This window comes from Aptenodytes forsteri, unplaced genomic scaffold (genome assembly GCF_000699145.1).
Source record: "Aptenodytes forsteri isolate BGI_AS27 unplaced genomic scaffold, ASM69914v1 Scaffold295, whole genome shotgun sequence".
NCBI classification, from domain to species: Eukaryota; Metazoa; Chordata; class Aves; order Sphenisciformes; family Spheniscidae; genus Aptenodytes; species Aptenodytes forsteri.
This window is the reverse complement of record NW_008795861.1, coordinates 811,174-830,119: the sequence shown is the minus strand read 5'-3', so window position 1 is coordinate 830,119 and position 18,946 is coordinate 811,174. Positions and strand designations below refer to the sequence as shown.

General features: G+C 43.2%; 1 protein-coding gene across 2 annotated transcripts in view; it reads left to right on the top strand.

The window, feature by feature from the left end:
- Positions 1-18,628, top strand: part of AHCY (adenosylhomocysteinase) — a 27,505-nt gene extending 8,877 nt beyond the window's left edge. For both annotated transcript variants that reach the window (XM_009284004.2, XM_009284003.1), the window contains 6 exons: positions 2,729-2,841; positions 6,016-6,223; positions 7,082-7,169; positions 8,068-8,185; positions 14,305-14,499; positions 17,635-18,628. In XM_009284004.2, the coding sequence (XP_009282279.1) occupies positions 2,729-2,841; positions 6,016-6,223; positions 7,082-7,169; positions 8,068-8,185; positions 14,305-14,499; positions 17,635-17,766 (854 nt within the window). In that variant the 3' untranslated portion in view covers positions 17,767-18,628. The remainder of the gene's footprint in view (positions 1-2,728; positions 2,842-6,015; positions 6,224-7,081; positions 7,170-8,067; positions 8,186-14,304; positions 14,500-17,634) is intronic.
- The last annotated feature ends 318 nt before the right edge of the window (positions 18,629-18,946 follow it).

Below are 18,946 nucleotides of genomic sequence, written 5' to 3'. Positions count from 1 at the left end.
GGGGGCCGCCGCGGGGCCCCCCCCCGGTTTGGGAGTGGGAAGATCTCGGGCCGGGGGCATGTCTCTCCCAGATGGGGGCTGGGAGAAAGGCAGCGAGCTGCACTTCCCGAGGGCTTAAGCCGTGAACTTTGAAGATGACTTTAGCAAGCTTTGTTCTTTCTCACTTAATTGAGCTCTGGTACAAATTTGGGATTCCCCTTTCCTACCTTTCGCCCCCCCTGCCCCTTGCTGGGGGGGTGTGTGTGGTGTGTGACCTGAGCCCCTGGGTTCCTGGTGGCTGTTGCCGTGGCTCTTGTTCCAGCTGGGCAGATGAAACCTAAAGGCTTGGGGCAGAGCACCTGCCTGCCTTCTCCCAGGAGCCATGCTCCTGTAGCCTGCCAGGGAGCTGTGCCCGGAGGGAGCAGGTACCTGCTAGGGAGCCGTGCCCCTCTCCCAGGAGCCATGCTCCTGTAGCCTGCTAGGGAGCTGTGCCCGGGAGGCACAGCACCCCTGAGTGCCCGGAGGGTGCAGGTGTCTGTAGCTCTGAAACGCATGCTCTGGCCTTCCTGCACTCCGGTGCTCTTGCAGGGTCCTGGTCTGGCCTCAAGGAGCCTGCCCGGAGCCTGCAGGCCCCTTGGGTGGCTGACCTCTTTGTTTGTCCTCTGTGGGCAAAGGCAGCTGCTCAGCTGGAGGTGCTGATCTTGTTAGCTTTGTTCCTCTTCCCCCCCCTTGGGCTGTGCTCATGCTGTTGCTCCCAACAGTGATGACTGTTCTGCATGCCGTTCAGAGAGGTGACTCTCCAGTTATTCATCCTGTCCTATAAACTTCTCGTAGATCTTGGTGGCTGGGGAGGTAGTGACACATGGACACTTCTCTTCGATACCCGGCATTAATGGACTATGTAAATTTTGGGGATTTTGCTGGGAGTTATTGTTGTTGGTTCCCACTTGCCCATCCCTAAAGTAATATCGGCTACTGAGGAGGTGCGTGGGCTGTGGTTGAGGACCCCTGCCATTGCCGCTGGCTGGTGATCTTGGGCTAGTCCTTTGGCCCCTCTGCTTTTGCTCTTTGTGAAATAGGAAGGCTAGTGCTCACCTTTTTGAAATACTAGGAGGGCTGTGGATAGTGTGGATAAAAAAAAGTATGTAGGAATTGGGAGTGATTATATGTTATACAGTGAGGGAGAGGAATTAAGAAAAATGACATGAAAAGGAGCAATATTTGTCTGTTCACATGCACTCACGTAGGATAACCTGGGCTGTCACCTGCTTCATCAGTATAAGGGCCTGAACAGAACAATTTATGAATGTTGTTTATTTCTCAGAGTTCTTCTATCAAAATGACTGTAAAATTATTTTGCTTGTAAGCATCCTTTCAATTTTATTCTGTAAGGTCAATGTGAGAGGTCACTTGCCTGGAGGGGCAAGATCTTCTCTGCATAAATCTCTGGTGTATGTAGAACTTGGTATTAATCATTTTCATATTTTCTATTTTCTTGTGAATCTGAATTAGTTCCAAGAGCCACATGGATCTCTGTAGAGATGTTGCTCGTGTTGGTGGCTTCAGCCTGATTTAGCAGAATTGCTCTATTTCCCCCTGATAGTTCATACTTCAACAAAATAATTGTCTTGCAGTGTGCCTCCAGTCCTTAAAGAACAAACATAATTATATTCTCTACAGTGGAAATTCAGCCAGACTGGATTGTTTAGTTTCAGATTTATTCTGATTGCATAAATTGCGTACCTTTCTGTGCAGATAGGCTTTCTAAGTAATCAGGGTGTTGCCCAGTGTAGCAACTAGACAGCTTATATACAATGAGGTATTATTGAGACATTAGAGAGGAGAGAGAGTGGAGAGAGATCCAGAAGTCATGCAGTGATGCCACTTCTGGACAATTGGCTGCTGTCAAAAGGTCCACAAAGAGTGGACAAAGAGTTGGCTGCTGTCAAAAGGTCCACAAAGAGTCAGGACCCTTAAAGCAGGGGGTGTCTTTACAGCTTTGGCTTTCTGGTGTAATGTGGAGCCAGGTAACCCCATGACAGTTCCTGTGTTACCAGGATCTTAGTCCATTATATGATGTTGGTGTTTCTAGACAGTCCTTTGTCTCTGGTCTCTGCCTCCTGGACTGTTTTCAAACAAGGATATATTTGAAATAATGTTTTTTTTATTGTGCTAGTAACACCTGTGAAACTGAAGTTTCATGTAGCTAGTATCCAGATTTAGGGGGGTGTTGCAGTTTAATCAGAGCTGAAGTTGATTACAACAGGAGGATTGGGAATGGTGAACTGCGTATTTGACTCTTTTACTTTTTTCAGTTGATCCAAGTGCTTTAGATTTAAGTGTGGTTATCTAGGTATCGTCTCCTTTCAAGCCACCTTGCAAGAATGGACTAGGCTGTAGAAACATCACTGAGGTGAACATCTTGCCCTTTTTCCAGATAATTTTTTTGATCGTGTTGTGAAAAAATAAATTAGCAGGGTCTTTCCTGATTCTCTGGTCTAGAGCTGTTCCCTTCCATTTTTCCAAAGAATATTTTGTCCTGCTCTTTTAATTGCCTTGTGGGGGAAGAAACTGGTTTGAAGTTTCAAACTACTGTTTGAGGATCCAAATGAGGGTTCTCATCTGTTCCCTGCTTCATGCAAAGGGTTTATTTAACTTAGGCCTCTGGAGGATGCTCCCAGCACCTGGATGTGTTGGTTTGCAGCAGCATTAACTCCAACTAAGGTGAATCCTTTTACTCTCCCCACAGGAATTAGAGGTATTTCAGAAGAGACAACCACTGGAGTTCACAACCTGTACAAGATGAAGGCAAATGGGACCCTGAAAGTGCCAGCTATCAATGTTAATGACTCTGTCACCAAGGTAATGCAGCTAGAGCCCTTCTGCTATGTTCTGCTGCCTGACCAGTTTGGTGTTGGGATGTTGTCATTCCCATGCAAGTATTCCTTCTCCTGCTGAGCTGTTCTTGACCTGGTACTGGACAGATTTTCACCATATCCTTGAAGTGAGCCTGTGATGTGTCTAATGGGACATGCTGTTGTGAATACCCTGTTTTCAGAACATCAAGGGTTTTTTTATGTAAGGACGTGCATTCTTCTGCATTTTAATAATGTGAAAACACCTTTGGAAATCATGGCTCCTGGGGTACAGTCAGTTCCTGTGGCAAGGGGCATGTCCTTGCTCTGAGTAGCTTAAAGCCCACAGGCAGGTGGCAGGTACCAGCTGGAAAAGTGTGACATATGAGCTTGTGGCTGGTAAAGGTCGGTTGATCTGACAAGGTATCTCTGCGAGCAGCAGTGGCAAAGGATAGGGCAGGAGGTATTTATTCTTTGCTTAGCTATATTACTGCTTCCTGAGACAAATCCTGGTGAAAGAGGGATGAGGGGGAATGGTGTTTAAAGGGTGCTGGTGCTTTTTGGATGCAGATGAATTATAGTGGGAATTTTAGGTGTACTTAAGGTTTATGCACCTAGGTGTTTTTTAAATCTAGTTGCTAAATCTCTATCAAGTTACCATACTAACATTATCCTATTGGGCATGGCAGTTCTCACTGTTTGTTTGGCCTGCTTTCTCTGCCATTTGCTATCTGAAAAGTATCTCCTGCTCACAAAGATGCATCTGACATTTTAATTTCATAGCTAGTGGGCTGGAATCCACTTGGTCTTGGAAGAAGCTTGTTTCTCTGCATCCTTTTCACCTAGATTTGTGCCTCCTGCATAATAACTATTAATACTGTTTAGTAGATTTGGAAATTCAGATGTTTCTAAAAAAGCCTCTTGAGTGGATTTGGGTTGAGCTTACTTTATTCTAGTGCCAAACAAGTGCTTATTTTCAAGTACTGTTTGGTATTTATGTAGTAAAAGATTTGTACTAACCACAGTTACAGATCTCCAGGAAGACATGCAACTGAGCTGACAAATTCTGCTCTCCTAGTTTGATATTTTCACTTGATGCCAGGTTCCTATACTAGTATTTGGAGGGAGAAGGCAGGCAGCATCCAGTTCTGTTCTTCCCTCCTGCCACTCAAATGTATTTTTGGGTGGGACAGATGTCTGCATCTGGCACTCTGCTACCTTGCCTGCATGGGAATGCACAGGCACCTGGAAGGCTTTAATTGCAGTTGGGGGATTTGGTGATGAGGAATCAAATCTGACCATGCTGTTTTCCTCCATAAGAAGGCTTATACTGCAAGGAAAACCTGCTGGAGGACTAGAAAAGAGGATTACCGACTGGCACTAGCTTTGGAATTTGAAGGATTGGTAACAAATTTTCTGAAATATTAATAGCAAATGTGCCTGTGATAAGACTTACAGGCACTGAGTCAGGAACTTCTGGATCTGAAGTATAACTTCTTACACATTAGTCCTTGGGCAGCTTTTGAGGCTGGGAGTGATATGCCACTATACCTCATAACTTGCTTAGACAATGCATTGGAGTCATAGCTGCAACATTTTTATACATGGACTTTGCATTTTTTATTGTAAAAAATTTTACTGTTGTAAGCTGTAGACTGAAAACCAAACTGTTAGATCATCTCACACATGCTAGATGGCACCAGCCATAGCTGCGAGGTAGGTCCCATTTGAAAGATCAGTGCCCCTGCTCACATCTAGGTATGCAGTCTTAAGATTGCTTATAGCAGACAGAGCGCTACCTGTGTTAAGTGAAAGCAAGAATGATTGGTGACCTAAGGCTGTAGAAAGCACGGGGCAGGCTTTGAGACCAGAATTTTGCTGAGTGGTGAGTTCTTTATACCCCTGCCTTGGGAAGCATACCACAACTTTGGTAGTCAGATTTTTTTTTTAAATTCTTGGCTTCTGTAACTCTTCAGATAATCAAATCTGTTTGTACAGCCCATCTTCCTAGTCCAAGGAGAAAAAGGAGGAGCATTACAAAAATCAGTACAGCAATATGTGTTTCCGAGTTTAGGAAGATGCTCAAGAGGGGTGCTATTTGACATCTGACTTAGCAGGGGAATTTTGATTTGGAGGTCTGGCTGTTAAGCTCATGTGTTAATGCTACAGTGGGAGGTGGTTGTGCGATGGGGCATTAGGAGATGAAATCCAGGGGTTCTTGGTTGCAGTGACTGGTATTGTGAATGGCTACTTGCTGGATTTTTCTAGATCTGAGCAGTGGTGAGGTCTGGCAGTGTTAGTGTAACTCTTCCTGAGGGAAGATGCAATTTTGATCTTCTTGGGTTGCAGGAACCAATTTCTCATGGTTGATGGGGGCAACTTGCTGCTTCTGCAGGGTGCATGTGTCTTGCAAAGATAGAATATGTGTAAGCTCATGTGTTAATGCTACAGTGGGAGGTGGTTGTGCGATGGGGCATTAGGAGATGAAATCCAGGGGTTCTTGGTTGCAGTGACTGGTATTGTGAATGGCTACTTGCTGGATTTTTCTAGATCTGAGCAGTGGTGAGGTCTGGCAGTGTTAGTGTAACTCTTCCTGAGGGAAGATGCAATTTTGATCTTCTTGGGTTGCAGGAACCAATTTCTCATGGTTGATGGGGGCAACTTGCTGCTTCTGCAGGGTGCATGTGTCTTGCAAAGATAAGAATATGTGCTACCCAATTGGCCAGATACTCTGCTGGTGTGTTTTGCCTACCTGTGGCACTTAGTTCAGTTCATTGTCTGATAAACAGCAGCAGAGAACTGGTGAACATCTGGTTAAAGAACTTGGACCTACCTCTGTATGCAAGAATTGTTTGTGCTTTTACTTGGTAAATTCAGGTTACCTCTAACAAGCTTTTAACATGTCCAAGCCCTAGTCAGTAGACACAACATATTTATGAAATGCTTCTCACTAGGGGTGTGCTGAAGCCTGTATCTGGTATAACTATATAGATTGAAATGGGATAAATAAAAACATCAAACCAGGTTACCTTCTTCCTATCCCTCACTGTGGTTAAAGTATTTAGCTGACTGTCAGCCTCCTGGTTTGCAGTACTTGCATATAAATCCATTTTGTTTCTCTAAGGAACTTCTACTTGAGTGACTTTCATCTGTTCTGAAACTGCTCCTTTTTCTTCCTCAGAGCAAGTTTGATAACCTTTATGGTTGCAGAGAGTCCCTCATCGATGGCATCAAACGTGCTACAGATGTCATGATTGCTGGAAAAGTAGCAGTCGTGGCAGGTTATGGTGATGTAGGCAAAGGCTGTGCTCAGGCCCTGCGGAGCTTTGGAGCCAGAGTCATCATCACCGAAATCGATCCCATCAATGCACTGCAGGCAGCCATGGAAGGTGAGAACTGAAGGAGATGCAGAAATTAATGCACCTGACGGGGGGGGTCTCTGCAGGTCAGTGTAGAGCAATAAGTGATAGTTGGCCAAGAAAGTTTCAGTGGGTTTCAGCCCTGTCCCCGTTGAGGTAGAGGTGACTCCAGTTTAACTGTAGGAATTCTTTCCTTATGGATAGGGAAGGAGTTTATTAGTATAGGCCTTGAAGGTGTGTTTGGAGTCAAGGATATAGAGACCATAGTGGGGTAAGGTCCCCATTTCACAACACTAAGCCTGGTTTTGAATGGGTGTATTATCTTCAAGTTGTGCAACTCTAACCTCCAGTGTGGGTTAAGACTTCACTACAATGTCTCCACAGTAAAACAACAGGTCTTACCTTCAGTAGATGTTTTTGGAGAGTGTTGCCATGCTATCTGCCTTTCCAGCTGTGCTCATGTCATGTTCTGGAAGCTGTGCTCCTTCTCTTCTGTGGGTGCCTCATGTAACTATGCTTCTTAGTACCAGTTTATCCCATTTCTGTTCATACCTGACTAGAACCTGCAGGTGTTGTGGGTGCACTTTCCTTTGCAAACTTGACCCCCTGAATCCAGTCTGTGTGCTGTGCCAGATACTACACCTATGGATGTAAGACATTGAATGTATAGATCTACAGACTGGAAACAGGTGAGGGATAGATGTTTTTGTGCTACGTTGGTATTTAGTAAGACAAGTATGCCCACTACCTTGCATCCTCCATAGGTTGGGTGTTGGCACAGACTTCTCTTAGTCATTCTTTCTTCATACTTTTCTACTTGTAATATTGTAGCCCGTGTTTTAATAAGTGCTGGTGGTTGGGTAGAGGAATAACTTTTTCTCTTTTCAGGTTATGAAGTCACAACCATGGAGGAGGCCTGCAAAGAAGGCAATATCTTTGTTACCACCACTGGCTGCACTGACATTGTTCAGGGCAGGTATGGTCTAGCCACTTGATTTAGTGAAAGCATACCTGTACAGTTAGATTTTTTAAATACAGTCATAACTTGTCAGCAGTATGGTGAGGGCTAGCACACAGTCTCATTTCTGGACATCAGAATTTAGCATCAATTTAGTGAGAAATCAGGGCTTTGGTCTTTCAGTTCTGTTGGATGCTGCCATGTTGCAATTGTTCCTGTCTTACAGCATGTAATGATGGAGAAATGAAAGGTGTAGAGGGATAGATAGATTTTTGGAGTATGAAAGCCTCAGGGCTAAATTCTGTGTTAGGACAGATAAATGTGAACAGAAGAGGAGGTAGGTAAAGGTTGACAGTGATTCCATCTGTAACTACACATAGCAGACTTGAAACTAGCCTGTTCTCAAACCACCCTGCATTTTTTTTTATTGCTTCTTAGATCTCAATTTATAGCCCCTCCACTCTACACAAACTCATTCCTATCTTTGCCATCATGATTGTTATAGTGGAAGATCAGATTAAGTGGGAGGAGATAGAGATGTAAAACTGCTGGAAACTTTGAAGTCATGAAGAAAACTATTTCTTCTGTGTAGGAAAGAGAATAACTAACTGTAGGTATTTCAGTTTTGACCAATTAAACAAAATAGTTTTACTTTCCATACTGGGAAAATATTTTCTCTCCAATAACCTCTTATATCCTTGGGGAGTGTTCTTCCCTAGAAGCTTGAGAGTTTCTTCCAGTAGACTTCACGTGCCTGGAAGATTACCAGACCCACACATCTTGTGAGAGTCAAATGCAGTCAGTGAGCCAGGCACTTTTCATTTCTCCTTGAGCAGAGCTGCGGACCAGAGCATCTTCTGATGCTGAAGAGAAATTTTTTTGTGCATTAACTTGTATCAAAACTTTTTTTTTGCAGGCACTTTGAGCAGATGAAGGATGATGCCATAGTGTGTAATATTGGCCATTTTGATGTGGAAGTTGATGCAAAGTGGCTGAATGAAAATGCAGTAGAGGCGGTGAATGTTAAACCTCAGGTGAGACAGCTCTTGCACAAGCTCTCCTGCTAGAAAGAGGCAATAGCTACTTAGTGTCTGTTTCTGGAAAGGGGGTTATTTCTCTTCAGGTACTTTATTTCTAGCTTTCTTGTGAGCCGGTGTTGCTCTGGGTTGATCAGAATGGAGATTCTGCTCTGCTCTTCCCTGATTAACGTGGAACAAGCTGCACGTCATATTCTTGTGTTGGTATTAAAGCAATTGGTTCCAGTCAGTGCCTACGTGTACAGCGTGGTCTCTGGTGAGAGGCGCCTGGTATGGATGCATCTTTCTCCATGTGTTCCTAATTCCTTGACAAACAATAGTCTGCTCCTCAGTGGTGGTTGTGAGACAATTAATTGCATCAAGTTCATTCCATACAGAAAGTCAGCTTTGGGGGTATGGTGAGGAGGTATGGAAATGCTTTCTTTGATAGCCCCCAGCTGAAAACAATGCCATAACAGTTTCAAAAACAAGTTAATGATGAATACAGAACAGACCATTAGAGACCGTATCAAACTTCTTAAGAACGAGCCCATAGATTGTCTGGTGGCTGATCTGAATTTCCTCTTGGGAAGCTGCTTGCTCATGTACTGCTCTGCACCAAAACGATCTTGGTCCTGGTGCAGGGTGCCAGGATTAGAGTGAATCTCAAGGGAACGTCTTCTGGGATTCTGTTAAGGTTTGAAAAAATTCACACCTCTTTGTTTTCAAAGCATTTTTTTTACTTGGAGATTGAAGCCTAAGGAAAGCCTATCTGGAGGTCTGCCAAACTCAGACTTCTTGTCCAGACTTAGTGGCTTCATTTTAGAAACCTGTGTAGACCAGAAGTCTATGCGTGGGCAGACAAGGCGAGATGTTTTATCCTTGCTCAGCTTGCATTCCCACTATGTATTTATTTCAGGCTATGGCTGTAGCTGCACAGGAAAATAAGGATCTAAATTTCACCTTTTCAGCTGTGTCCCCTAAAGCAGAGAAACAAAACTAAAGCAGAACTGTTTTGTAACACCAGCATTGAGGGAGAACATCACATAAAGCAAACCAGGCTTTGTTTGACTTGGCATGGGACTTCTAGTTACCTTTTAAAGAGGGAGTGTGCTTGCTGATAGCAGGATTCTGGGACAGGTTTTCTAGTTTTTAAAAAACACCACACCCAAGCATATCTTAGTAAATCTCAGTCTGCCCTTCCAATTTTCATAACTCCCCTGTGGCTTATGGGCCACCCACATCAAACTCTTACTAAGCAGTTGTGAGTCTTCTCAGTATCCTGTTTGCTGTTGGGACATGCTACATGGGCTTAACTAGTAGGTATGAAGTTATACCCTCAAGTTCTCACTGCATTCAAGTCTGTTCTTGCCCATGACCTTAGTGTGGAGCTGACTGCTCAACAGCTCTTGTCCTAGAGGAGCCTGCAGCTAGCTGCTTGCTTTCTGGTAGCTTGGGTCTTAAAACTAGAACTGGGACTGCTCAAAAAGTAAACATTGTTGAAGGTTAAATTGGATGTTAGTATGGTAACATACAAGCTACCTGCACATGGCCATTCAATGTGGCTCTTAAAGTCCATATGAAAAACTGTGTCACTGTTGGCAGAGGTAGTAGTCCCTTTTTCTTTATATACTCTGTATTGAAGGAGCCAGTCTGTCACAGATGTATTAGGTGCAATGAGATGCAGTCTAGTCCAAGGTATGAAAACTGTAAAAAGTTTCTGGTTAAAAACAGAATATTACCTTTTCAAAAGGATAGAATTTAGGGTCAAGGTCATCCATATGGTTTAATGCTGAAGACCTACCTCCTACCCTGAATCTTTCTGGTCTGTTATATAAACCGCTGCTGTCGCAAGCAGGATATTCAGAGTGATGCAAAGGAGATACCTGCTCACAGAGCAGAAGCTGTGAGAATAGCTGCCCAGGGTGCTGTGGGTGCCACAAGTGTGTTTGCTTAAAAGTCATTAGCTAGAGTTTGTAAAAGGTCTCTGGCAGCCCTGACTGGGCCATCTCTGTCTCAGCTTGATGCACAGATAGCTGAAGAGGATTTACTGTGGTGGTGTGGTGTAACTGCAGTTGGCAACTAAGCACCCCACAGCTGCTTGCTGACCCTCCCCCCCACCAGTGGGATGGGGGAGAGAATTGGAAGAGCAAAAGTAAGGAAACTTGTGGGTTCAGATAAGAACAGTTTAATACTTGAAATAATAAAATAATAGCAGCAATAATAAATTATAATGGAAAGTAAAACAACAAGAGAGGAACAAAACCCAGGAAGGTAAGTAAAACAACAAGAGAGGAATAAAACACAGAAGGGAAAAAAAAATAAACCAAACAAACCCAAACTAGGTGATACAACTGCTCACCACCTGCTGACTGATGCCCAGCCAGTCCCTGGCTCTATCCCAGCTGAAACCAGGACATGGGGGAAATAGCACTTTACCCTTGGGCTGTTCTTCTACTTTTCCTTACCCATCTGCTGGTTGCCACTGGAGATGGGATGTACCTAGAGGTAAACCTGATTTTTACGTGGCCATTCTGCATGTTTGAAGCTTTACTGAAGTGAGGATGGCCTATAGATGGCCCATAAAAGCTGGTCCCTGACTCAAGTTAATACTTGGGTTTTGTTGACTTCTAGTAGTGAACCTGAAGCACTGTTAACTAGTTTGAATGTCCAGTTGGACTCTGTTATTGGTGTATTTAATGCTATATGTAGCTATACTGTGCTAGTGGTATACCCCTATGCTCCATTTTTTCTGTTTAATGTCTTGTCCCTAAAGACTTCAGACCTGCATGACAAGGTAAGGAGGTACCTGCTGAGCAGGTGTTATGTGAACAAGTTCTGCTGTGTAAAAGCTTCACTATTCATTTTCATTCGCTGTGCCTGATTGCCATGGTGGCTGGGCAATTGAGCAGAGGTGGACTTATACATGTCCTAAAAGCTTACTTTTTTCAGAAGGGGGAGAGGCAGGACTGGGAGGTGAAATGTGACTTTAGGGCCCCAAATTCCGTGCTTGAAACACATTAACAGGCATTGAGTAGAAATTTGCTGCAATGGCTTAATTCTTCCAGGACACGCATTAACTTTAGGTTTAGAAATGAGCTCCCAGTAGGTATCCTGCAGCTTCTGTCCCTCAACACCTGCATGCGAATTCATCTGTGTGAGTTGGGAATTTTCTCAGGGCAGCAGTGATGAGTCATTACAATAATTGATAGAATTGCTCTTACACTGGAATTGGGGAAGGAGGTTACCAGTTTGCCGGTTAGGCCATTGCTGGTTTCTCAGTTTTGTTGCTCAGATTCATCAAAGGGACACTTCTGGGGACAAGATGACCACAGTCTTTTGGGCGCCTCAAGGGGAGGTCAGTCCTGTGTTAAAGGTGTGAGATCTTGCACTTATCCTTAGAATAACATATGTTTTTTCACATCAGTGTTCTGGGTGAGATACCCTATGTTTTCTAATACCAAGTACTAAATATTCAAATTTTTACTAAGACCTGGCAGCTTTTTTCTATATCCTGTAGCAGGGAGGGGAATATAGCGCAAGAGCAAAAATCTCTAACCTCCTATGAAGACATCTGTCTCTTGATCAGAGGATTAATATGAGCTGAGGGTTGCTAGACTTCAGCTAGAGGTACAGAGTAATTGTGAAAGTGTCCAACATGGTAGTTTTCAGTATCATATGGTCTCCATTTACAAGTGGTGAGCTGGTGTAAGAAATGTTTAATACTTGGGAAAGGAAAACTTCTAATTGTGCAATTCTGACTCATCTGTTGCTTTCAAAGTACAGTTAAGGAGGAAATAGGCTTTTTACTGAAAAGCAGGCAGGTTGCTTTGAATATGGGTTTGCACTGCAGTCCTGCTCAGCTGCATTCTGGTATTAGAGATTGACATGTCACACAAGCTCAACTCTAGAGGGAAGGGAAAGGTCAGGGTGGGATCAATGAAGTTTGGCTCTGAAAATAAATTATTTGTGTATCATGGTGTGGAGAGAAGTGTAAAGCAGCCAGAAAGTCCGGAGCAAGCTATATGCCAGTGGGGAAAGGGAGGAGGCATTTGTATAAATGTGGAGATGAACTTAATACTTGGATAACTTGAATTCTAGTTCTATAGTTATTTCTTGAGCTTATGAATCAGCCTGTTTATCTGCCCATAGATGAGATGTGTTTCCACAGTACTGACTTAAGCCTCTGTTGGTACCACTACTATTTTGTATTTATTTCTGTGCAAAGACATTAATTTGCATTTTCTGCATTACCCTGTGCATTGAATGAGTCATGTCAGCAGATTGCCGAAGGTCTGTGATTCCATGCGCAAGCCAGCAGCTGTCCAGGTGCAAGTTGTGTGGATATTACATGGAGATAATATTTTGACATCTGAACCACCTGATTCAGACTTCAAAACTGAAATGCTATTTAACTGCTACCTTGTAGTAGTTTGATCTGTAAATGTAATGTTTAATATAAGTAATATTGTAGCTGTTCTCAGGGCTTTTAGTGTTCTGCTTTCTGGCTGCTTTCTTTGTTTCATTACTTCCTCCTATAATCTTATGAAAGCCCATATGGTATCTTTTGCATGGACTGAGCACTGCCACTGGTGGTCCACAACGGAGAATCAGCATCCATAAGAAATATTGCAACTGCTCAGTAGAGAGCATTCTTACTAACCCTACCTTGTTGTACTGCTCTCGGGCAGAAGAAATTAAGAATGTTATTTAGGGCTTCTGTTTGAGGTGGTTACTGTCTGCATATGTTGTGCTGAAAACATAATAATCTGTTATATGAACCCAAGAAGTAGAAAATAGTGCTGCAATTAAAGCATAGCTGGGGAAGACAGGTGGAGGCACAGACTCGCTCTGAAGGCAAAATACCTGTTCTAATAAAATGGTTTCTATTGGTTTACTTATTACATCTCTGCTAAGGACCTGCACAAAGATGTTTTTTCAGAAGATGGCATTGTTACAATTAAAGCTTCATCTCACATGGCTTTTAACTTACAGGCCAAAGCTTTAAGAATAAAACTGAAAGCTGAAAACACACAAACTGATGTGTGTTTTGCTTCATATTAAATAACTTTTGAGACTAAAAGTATAAATACAGCTGTGGGGAGGGACCCTTTTAGGTCTTTTACAGTTGCTGTGCTATGACAGCAGAAGATAAATGGACTTGTCTAAAGCATTAAACTTTGTCAAAGTTGGTCACTGGTTATCTTTTAAGTCCTTCCAAAGGTTTGCTCTACTCCCATGTGCTTGGTGTGACATAAATACCAGTGAATACTGAATATTCTTGTGACTTATAGGCCACATTGGCGTTTCATTCTGGGCTTTAATATTGTAACCACCTACAGGGGTGAAGGCAGGGAAGAGAGGAGCTAGTGACTGGTGGAAAGGAGAAGTAGAATTAGCTTTAACATTGCAGGAGCCCAATCTGGCCCAGGCAGTTGAGGCACATATTAAGTGACATTATCTTCTGAATTGCGTGGGACTCTCTTGTATAGCTGAAGAGCCCTCTCCTCAGCCCCTCTGAGACTTGATTCTGTGTGCAGAGTCCTGTTGTCCCCAGCATAGCTTGGAAATCGGTCTGAGTGGAGGACCATGTCTTTGGCCCCCTGAGAGCAAGGGAGGGTACACCAGAAGCTCGGACAGCTGTTTGTTATACTGTAAAGCATTGGCCTTCCGTAAGGAAGTGGGAAGAGTTTCAGCAGGCTGAGAGCTCCGGCTCTTAGCCCTGTGTTTGATGCAAAGGCTCTGGACCATTGCATGCAGAGGTGTTCCCTCTTCTCTCCTGTCTCTCCACACCAGTTGTTACAATTAGGCATATACGAACTATGTTTTACTGCTAGCAGCATGCTCCCCACCACAGCTGTCTGAGACAACATGCATGTGGAAAAACCAGAAGAACTGGATAACTGGTTAAGTATGAAGCAGATGATAAGATTCATGTTGTGTGAAGTCCAGAATAGCTACAGGCTTCGTAAACACTGGCTGGGAATTGAGGGAGGGGTGTCTCAATTGTAATCAAAGTCTGTGTTGCAAGCCCACTGCTGAATTGTTGATGTGGGAAGAAAGCTGATCAAGCTTTGTGCGATTTAAAATGCTCCCTTTACCCTGACATCACACTGCTTTTGCTTTTCCCCACCCAGGTGGATCGCTATACACTGAGGAATGGTCGTCATATCATACTGCTAGCAGAGGGCCGACTGGTTAACTTGGGCTGTGCCATGGGTCACCCTAGCTTTGTTATGAGCAACTCCTTCACCAACCAGGTGCTGGCACAGATCGAGCTGTGGACCAATAGTGACAAATACTCTGTGGGAGTCCATTTCCTGCCAAAGAAGGTGAGTTAGAACAGCGGAAAGACGCAAGCTTGTAAGGAAGCCACCTTCAGATGTGATCACGTAGATTTGTTTAGTTTGTGCTTGAGTTCATTTCCTACTGCATGTTGTTGTTGCAAGGAGCTTCTGTCCCTCAGTGACTGACTCGCCTTGGCCATGCTGAGTCTGAAGTGGGCTGTTTTTTGTGGCTAATCTGTTGTGCAAAACTGGGACTTGTCTGTCACATGCGATAGGAACGTCCAGTCACTTTTTGGCTTGACCTGGGGCTCTTCCCTAAGGTGCTAGGAAGCCCTGTGCTGCCTCAGGGTAGTCAGGGAGCTTCTCCCAACCAACTTGTTCCTTCTGCTGAATGTCAGCATTCACAGCAAGCTTTCACATGCCTATCCAGCAGTAAAGTCTAGGGGGCAGAGTTGAAGCTGGAGTGAAACTAGGAATTACTTTTACTGTGGTTGATAGAGTCTGGGTCCCATTTGCACCCGAGCAGAGCTTATCACAATCTGGTCCTAATAGCTTCACAAAATATTAATGACAGATTCCCTCAGGTTTCCCTTTAAACTTATCTCTGCATTCTGTGTTCTTGGAAAAATCTGCATCATGTCACAATTCGCAAATTCCTTTTATAAAACTAACCTGGCTTTAATTTTCCAAAACAAGCCTGAGAATTTGAGATGGTTATTGAAAAAGATGCTGGAGTTAAATCCCCCTGCCTTTGGAATGCAGCCAGGTGTGAGACTAAATGTGAAAATACTTTTCATTTGGGAAGTAGAATGTGTATGTTTGGGCTTACTTATGAAGTGTTTGCTGAAGGACTTAAGCTTCCAAATGATCAGTTAATGGTCAAACAAAGCATACCAGAAATACAATGTAGGTTTTGATCAGCAAGCTGACACATAATCATCTTCAAAGGAAGAGTTTTGTTGACAATTCTGTCGAAAATGATAGTCCAATGTTGCTAATAAAATGTGTATTCATCCTCTTCCTGAATAACAATTTCTAGTAAGCATACTTGAACTGGAAATGAGAAGTAATGCCCAGATCAGTTACAAATTGATTTGCATGTTAGTGGAGCATATAGCAGTGATCTTTTCAGGTTCATAAACTGTGACAAAATGCTCTTTTTACCCTCTGTGCTCCATAGAGAATTTCAAAGAATAAAGCAGTAGCCTTGTCAGAACCAACAAAAGATGGGCAGAGGAGTTTTCTCTAATTTTCTGGCTAGTATCTTTCCTTGTTCTGTGTAGTAGCTTTGAGGTCCAAATGTAAAATTTAAGAATTACCAAGTACCTTACACTACACTTTCTTTGACTGCAAGAATATTGCTTTCATGATCAGCTTTTACAAACACGCACACATTTCTGCAGTGTGTGTTCCTGGAAGTCTAGGCGAACTGCTGTGTCCATGTTCTTGGCACCAAATCTGTCCGTCCTTATGCTCAGCTATCTGATTTTAAGGTAAGAATGTCAGCTTACCTTCATCTAAATTTGTGTACCTTTATCTAAATCTTGAAGCCCCGAAGCTGAAGCAGCTGTGAAACAACTTATCTCTGCTGCAGTTTGAGAACCTGATCTGGGAAATGTCAGGGACTCGGCTCCTTTTCAAGTGGGTGTAATCTGTCTTAAACTTGCTGGAAATACACCTATCTGATCTTCACATATCAGTCTAGTCAACCATATATGCATTCAATTTTTAACCCTCTCTTCTTCTGGCAGGGTCTACTAAGCTTAAATACTTGCTTTGCTTCTAAACAGTCCTTCCCATTAGTTTTTTTCTTTTGTGATTTTACTGACTCTTATGTTCAGTAGCTTTCATGGTTCACTTCCACATTCTTCAACCTCTTCATCTTACGTTTTTAATTGTCTTGTACATCTTTGGCTGTGTTGGTTCTCAAGAGATGTTGGCAGTTCTACTATGAGCAGGTTGAGTTGCAGTGAATTATATTCTGTACAGATGTAGCTTTTTACCTGGTTCATTACAATGGGATTACTTCAGACTTCAGAGTAGTTGCTTGTTACCACACTCCCTTTGAGTGGGAAATCTAGGACTAGTTACTGAATCATTTAGGAGATGCTGCTTCACACAAGCTGGAGATCTGGCCCTTGATTGTTTTGTTGATTTATTGCCCTTCAAATATATTGCAACCTTTCACATCTATTTTACTAGTATGGGGAAATATCACCAGTCTTTCCTGTGCTGCTGGAATTTAGACTTACCTTATATGTTTCCTTAGCAATGATTACTTGTATTTTGCAGGAATTACAAATGGTGGTCAAACTTGTCCTTCTATTGTAACTCAGCAGCACCTGATCCCTTCTTAGTGCTGTCCTTTATCTTTGAATATCCTTTATGGCTGTACATACCCCTCTGACATAGCACCTAGTTTGCCATTTTACTGTTTGTTTTCTGACTTTTCTGTACCTATCTCCTGTTGCACTTAACTGTCTTGTAACTTCCCCATTTTTCAATCCATTGAGTTTGCATGTCTGCCTGACACCTCTGGGATAAAGTATGTCAACATTTCTAAGCATATGTCCTACAGCCCACCTTGGCTTTATTCTTCATGAAGATAATGCCAATAGATACTAGTATTCTTGCTGAATTAGTGATTCTGGAATGAAATTTTTAATACATGTACCCCTAAGATGGGATATCTGGAAAGGAGATGCATTTTTTCCAGTATTGGAACTTACCTAAAATTGTAAGATGATAGTCTAGTATGTCCAGGTGTCTTTGTAGTGGAAACATGACTGGGGCTTTACCATTCTACCAAACTGGCTATTCTTATCTCTGAATAGTTTGATCTGTTCTTTACTTGTTGGATGGATGTGAATGTGTAAATGAGATTGAAATGGGCTTGATTATGTAAAGTTGTCTGTCTCACTTAAGCTTAACTTGACTCCCTCAAAAGCATGGGGCTCTTCCATCTGAATGCAGTCACGTGCTCAAAGCAGATGCCTCTGTGCTCAAGCAGGTGAGGTGTGTTGGCAGGAAAAGAGCTGTCTGACTGTTCACCTGTGACAGTCTAAGTCCTCCTTGGGGCTGCTGTTGGTTCTCACATATTCATTTCTCACTATTGACCATGATTTCCTGAACTAATAGGACTCTGTTCCCATATTCTTGTCTCAATGTTTTGTTTTCCAGCTGGATGAAGCTGTGGCTGCTGCTCATCTGGATAAACTGTGTGTGAAGCTGACGAAGCTGAGTGACAAGCAGGCCAAATACCTAGGCTTATCAAGAGATGGGCCATTCAAGCCAGACCACTACAGATACTGAGCAGGTGGCACTACCCAAAGACCAAAGTGCAGGGATACAACCTTCCAAAGCTCTTGTGTGTGCTGGGCTTCTGAGAACAAGCCCTTTACTGTACTCCTCTCAGTGCTGCAGAACCCCTCCCCTTCCCAAGGGAGCTTCAGGGCCTTATTTGTTAAAGAGGATCATTCTGACTCTTGGAATTAGAATTGGTTACTTAGCTAATGTCATGGCGAAAAGGATCCTATGCACCTTTTATTGCCTCCTAATGTCCCAATAAGGGGAGCAGGACAGAAGATTGCTGAATGAAAATGCATAGTCTTGTCAAACATGTGGCTGACCAGCCTCTTTGAACAGACTAACCAGTAAGATGGGGAACAGCTTCTACAGGGAGATGCTTTCTGCCATGCCCTGCTCAAATTAGATGAATCCTATTAGGAGGCTGGCAGTGTCAGGCTTCTTTCCACAAAGGTGCCCTAGCTGAAGTGCATGTTGTGAAGGTGGAGGAAGTAGGGAGGAGTATAGGTTGCTTGGTCTCCTTCCCATAAAATCAACTTAATTTCCTACTCGGAGATTAGAGCTGGAGTTTTTTTCTGACTTAATTTACTCCATCAGGTTTGGTCAGAACAAAGACTTCTATGCTTCTGCCATAGCAGCTCGAGGAGGGGTGAGGCAAGAGTGACTTTTTAGTGGCCTTCTAGTGTGTCATGAATGGCTGAGAAGCCACTGAGGGGGGGTGGTTAGGTTTAGGGACCTTGTTCGATCCTCTGAAAACACCAGCAGCACACTTCTACCCCCAGCTTGATTTTTCTGAGTTGTCATGTCTGCTGTATCTTGTTTGTCACTGACTCAAAGTGCTTTTATTAAAGATCTGACTGTGGCCTGACTTGTTTTGTATACTGAGATGCTTTGGGTTTTGCCATGGATTTGTTTACTTTAATGTGATCCTTAAGCTACTGAAAATATTTAATGTATCCACATGGGGTTTCCTCAAGGCACAAAGCCAGTGCTGTGGCTAGCCTGCATCATATACTTGAGCTGGGGAAAGCTGCTCCTCAGGTTATTTAAATATTTGAAGGGCTGAATCTTACAGGAAAAGCACTCTTCCCCTCTGCGCACACACAGATTTGTCTCCATATATGTCATGGAAGTCCTGTCTTGCCACTGTCCTCTTCAGTCAACATTATACAGCACCTCTGTTTCT